This window comes from Morchella sextelata (assembly GCF_020137385.1).
Source record: "Morchella sextelata strain SCLS chromosome Unknown scls_33, whole genome shotgun sequence".
In the NCBI taxonomy this organism is placed as follows: Eukaryota; Fungi; Ascomycota; class Pezizomycetes; order Pezizales; family Morchellaceae; genus Morchella; species Morchella sextelata.
Window position 1 is genome coordinate 61,009 of NW_025408648.1, and position 5,332 is coordinate 66,340.

Sequence of the window (5,332 nt, forward strand, 5' to 3'; positions counted from 1 at the left end):
ATGGCGCAATCAGCAGCATCTTCGTTCGACGACTTTCAAAAACTGCACAACACACTGATAGATCCCCATGGCCCAAATCTAGCGGTGCTGGCGGAAGAGCTGGAATCACGCACTGCAGAACTGAAGAAGTTGCTCGAGGTTCCACCCAAGAATGATGCCAGTCGAACGAAGATCAAGTCCGGTAAGCTACATACTGCCTCCACGCGTTTCCCGGACGGGCCCGTACTAACTTTACCTTGCGCAGGAAAACTGGAGATTAATGGAGGAGAATACAAGATCAACGAGCAGTTATCCAGGAGGCGACACAGCTGTCAGATGACTTCAACATGGATGAGGTAGAGGCAGCACGGCTGTTATTTAGGGGATCTGAGGAGAAGCAAAAGCTAGATCGGTCGGCCTTCCAAAGCGCCGTCTTTCTCTACCATACTCGTCGACAAAACCTTCTAGAATGCTTACGACTAATACTCTCCTACGCGTTCAACGATAATACAGATCCTGAACTACGAGAGTTGGCCAAGGACACGGTTGATGTGCTATCTCCACTCAAGACTTGTGGGCAAACGTTTGCCGAGAGGTGTATTTCAGCGATGGGGTCGGTGCGGCAATCTGTGGAGCAGTTGAGGGCGAAGGAGAAACATGATCATACGCTTGGGCTAGAGAGTACCCCAAGTAATAAAGAGGAGTTAGAGATGCACGTCCGGTTCCTAATGAATCAGCATGAAGCCCTTGCATCTAGTGTTTACTACTTGGTCAAACTGAAGCGGGCCACAGTCTCAGATTTCAAGGCTCTACTCAACACCGTCAAGACCTTTGAGAAACATGACACATTCACCCTTCATCACATGCTTCCATTGTACGCCTTCATCACTATGCTCTGCGAGACTGATTCACCTCTGAGCTTTGAGGAGACTATCCAACTTCATAAAGAGATGTTGAGTAACTATAAATCATCACCATGGCCGCTAAAATATATTCACGCATCCGTCAATATATTGTGGATAAGCGAATTTAATGGACTCTGCAATGATCCTCCAACCATCGATGCGCCAAGTCTTCAAAAACTAGACTACATGACCGATATATTTGAGCCATCAAAAGAGGCGTTGGAGCAGGGTGCATTTGAATTCTTACTTGCGGTGTGCGCGGACGTTAGTGCCGGGTGGGCCCTCAACGCAGCAAAAGAGGATTTGCACCGATTTTTACAGACTCGAGTACCGCCAGTCGATCACCGTGGTCATATATCAGTACCTTTCAGGTCATTAATGATCATCAGATAGAAATTTTTGTGGACAGTTTCATCTCAAACATGGCAGATGTATTGAAAGATATCAAGACGCGGGAGGAAGAGGACGTATTGTTAGGGCGGAAGACTTTGGGGTATGAGCTAGAGAGATTTTTCCTTATCATTCATTATGCATATTTGGGGCGACGAGACGCCGGAATGGTATTTTGGAGTGATCCAGAAAGCAATTTGCACGGGTTTATCTCTTGGGCATCGATGAGGCAAACACCGTTTATGGCGGCTACCTTCAGCTTTATGCTAGCTTCATTATCGTTAGGCAAAGTTGCCGCCGAACACACCCACAGATTTCTTCTTGACGAGGCCAACCCCGGTAGCACGAAAAGGAGGACAACCTATCTGTCGTGGGATTACATCTTCAAACAATTTCAACTGTATATTGGCCAGTTAGAAAAGAGATCACAGCAGTTAGTCCCAGCGAATGCCTTCAGGCCTCCCCTCCCGCCGCCAATTGAAACTACGGAGCCTGCACCTGAATTGAGTATGATGCTGGACGGATTCATGCGGCTAATCTCTCAAATTGTACAAGAATGTCCGGATGCCAGAAATTGGCTACTTCATGAGAGCCCCTTCAGAATTGTCCCTGCTCTGTTGAGCTTCTCGGGTTACAAGCGTCAATCCAACTGTGGGATTCTATTTTTCAACCATCACTGCTTTCTTGACTGAGAAGACTGAAGTTATTAATGGCGAAATATGGAAAGCAATTGACGATTGGGCTCTTGGAGCTGCTCCCCCAACTACCGCTCTACAACTCGGCGTCATCCCTGGAAAAGCCTTCGCCCAAGCTGGGTCTGAGAAACTTGACGCAGTAGTTACTTCGGTCCATCCTGCGGAGGCCTTTGTGCGTCTGCTTGCCACTTTGGTTTCGCCGGCATTTCATGACCAGCTTAAAGACGCTCTACCATTTCCCGAAAACCTTGGTAGCATGAATCGGTTATCCGGGATCGACCCATACGTCGATTTTATTTTGGGAACGATTTTCTCAAGTACCACGGTGCAGAATCTTCCTCCCGACCTTGTACTTCCGGTAGACAAGCAAGATATCCCAAGCGAAAGGTTGACCCGCTCACAGTACCGGAGTTTTCGTCCAGCGCTCCAATCTAGCTGCTTGACTTTTATTCATACTTGTCTTGCAACATTTAACGAAGATCTTCTCATTATCGCGAGCTCCAACATTTCTCTTGATTCTGCGATGAAATCATCTTCCCTTGAGACCTATGCAAAGCTGCATCCATTTGCCAGGGTCATGGAACATATCCTTACTGAGAAGTGCTTTAACGTTTTCTACGAAATCTTGAAGCTCGGCGTTGAGGATCTACAAGCCACGGACGTACCATTTCCTCTCGTTGAATTAGTCATCAACATTTTGGATCTTGCGTTGCAAATGCAGACAACATTTTTTGAGTTTGTTCGTCCTTTAGTCAAGCGTGACGACGGCATGCGAAAGGTGAACGTAACTTCTAACGGATACGGGTCCATTGAAGAAGCGGTCCTACACCATTTGGATATCGCAGTGTTTTTAGGACTGTTTGTGGGGAGTGCCAACCAGGATATCACCATGGCTGCTTTGAGCCTCCTTGAAAGGCTTTCCACACGGCCAAAATTGGTATCAACGGCAGGGCCATCACATACGTTTGGGCGGAAAATAGGCAGGAATCGTCTCCTAGGGATTATCGAGTCAAGTCCGGAGTCTCGTCGGATTTTGTTCAATTTATTCACCAATGGATGCGGATGTTGATGATGAGAGCCCAGACATGCGGTACCCACTTAAATTTGGTATATTAAAATTGCTTAATAGCAGTTTAGTCGGAACAACCAAATGAGTATACCCTGCTCACTTCTTACTTGGATTCGGATACGACGAACAAGACGGCATTAGTCTTAGTGTTGAAGATGGAGGCATTGGATCTGGAATTGCTCTTCTTCATAGTATTTTGGCGGTTGTAGGATGATGTTGCTGTATCGGATGATGAAGGCATGGCTTTTGATGGAGCTCTGTGCCAGCTGAGAATGAGTGTTTCACTGTATCAAACGGCTGTGGAAAGCGTCTTCCACATCAAGTGAAATGCTTTATGTTTCTTCGAGCTAACAAACTCTTGTTTTCTCAGTTCATGGGGGAGCAGATCCTTAGAACGACTAGCAAGTGGGATGGTGTTCAATTTGGTTGCCTAGAGTTCTTCCAAGAGGGTAAGGCTTTAGGGCTTTGCAATTACATGGAAGACGGGCCTCATTATTCAATTATATTGCGCTGGAAATCCGACAATTGGCCGCTCAAGGGCCTCAACAATGGTCTCAAAATATCTTTCAACACTGCTTGGAGTAACAAATCTCGATGGGGACCCAATGCAAAATATCCACATTATTGACCTTCTCGTACTTCTTGGAACTAGAAGCGCCTGAAGCCTACCAATTCCAAAAATTACCTATTTCCATGACCTCAACCTTGCAACATGTCAACTAAATGACCAATTCGGCAATCCGTCGTTTCACCTACGCAAATATTGAACAAGTTCTACTGCTACGTAAGCAGAGTTACTGACCTCAGGGACTGTACAACCCTCATGACGAAGATGTGGTCCAAGCTGAACTCGCTGAAATTTTAAATTACCTATTGCCGAGAACCAGCTCCGTTACTACAGAGGCGCAAGACTTGAGTGTTTAAAGTCTTGGGCAACGCTAGTTGCTGTCATGTTGGAAGATTGTGAATTCGAACCGGCGGCAAAAACCTCGTTCTGCTACAGGCATTGCAGGCTATCATGCCGAAGGTCGAGTCGTACAGCAGGCAGCGATATTGAGAGTGCTCATGTACTCAGTTCGTTGACACATTCTCTGATCACTCATCTCAGGTTCGACATCAAGACTTTCGGCAAAGGCCGGTCAAGCGACTTGGCAAGTGATCGAATTTACGACCTTTTCCGAGTTTCATTAAGGTGCATCCAGTCACCAATGGCGACAGCAAGGCTACGCGAAGACTTTTATAACATCGCATATCGGTCCCTGCAGGGCACATCGGACCTTCTACAGCAAGGAAGCGCTACCCGCAGTCACAATATCCAAACGATCAAGGCGTCCGGTGACCGCTTGTTGGAGGTTTTTGTGGCAACGATGCCTACTCAGGTGAGGGACAGTGCAAGATAGTTGCACTGTTACTTCTGGAGGCACTTGTTGCACTTGCTGCAGCTGAGTCATCGCATTACGTGGTTGATGCTTTGATGCGACAGAATTTCTTGGTAGTGCTCGTGGATTCAACAAAACAAATCCGCACGGACCTAGTGACCACCAACTCTAATGTAGGTTTTCTAACCTTGGATGTTCCTTCTGCCATCACTAACAGAAAGCAGACATCCCTTACTTGATGCGTTCTTCAAGGCAACCACTGGCTTCCTCGTCCGAATTGCACAGACTAGAGTCGTGCAGGCCATATCATTAATGCTGGTCTCTTCAAAGCCCTTCGCGAGAGCAAGCTCTTCTCTGTTATCCTGACCTTGGGGTCGGATTAACGACCCCAAGGCTCTTGAGAAATACTATGAGCTTCTTACCATGCTACGCGTGTTGTCGTCGCCTGTATTCTTTCCAGAGGCCAGGCCAATCGCCAGGCAATAACCGCAGGAAAACAATTCTTGATGGAAAACCGGCCTGTCGTACTGTCGGTGTTTAAGAGGCATGCCAACATTGGAGTCCACGAATGGAAAATACCAAAGACATGAATGAGTTGGTAGGAATGTTTGTGTTGTTGATTGCGTTAACGGATTTCGTTGAGGTTTGTTTACCCTACAGCAGCCATGAGAGAGAACTGTGACTAATTGATTCACAGTACGAAGAGAGTCTGCCGATACATGCGTAGAGTGAGTCTAAGGTGAGGTTCGATATGCCAGTCTGTTATGCGTTATATAAAGGCACAATTGGGGTTTATGTTTTTTTTTCTTTTGATTCTGGATGGGATCATATGGGATGGTCTGTTCTTATGATACCAACCTGTTATGCTTGGACAACCCAGTAGAGTCCGCTACTGTTCTGTTTTCTTTCCTTTCT

At 46.6% G+C, this 5,332-nt stretch overlaps 2 protein-coding genes across 2 annotated transcripts; both read left to right on the top strand.

The window, feature by feature from the left end:
* Window positions 1-3,038, top strand: H6S33_009841 (uncharacterized protein; the record flags this gene model as incomplete). The annotated part of the gene is made up of 4 exons (XM_044841271.1): window positions 1-181; window positions 277-1,211; window positions 1,274-1,925; window positions 2,002-3,038. 4 exons carry the CDS (start codon window positions 1-3, stop codon window positions 3,036-3,038), a joined length of 2,805 nt encoding a protein of 934 aa, XP_044687492.1.
* A 1,208-nt stretch (window positions 3,039-4,246) lies between these two features.
* H6S33_009842 (uncharacterized protein) lies at window positions 4,247-4,590 on the top strand (the record flags this gene model as incomplete). Its single annotated transcript, XM_044841272.1, has 2 exons — window positions 4,247-4,417; window positions 4,522-4,590. Coding segments are annotated over 2 exons (240 nt in total), but the record flags the coding sequence as incomplete, so codon positions are not given.
* Window positions 4,591-5,332: the final 742 nt, after the last annotated feature.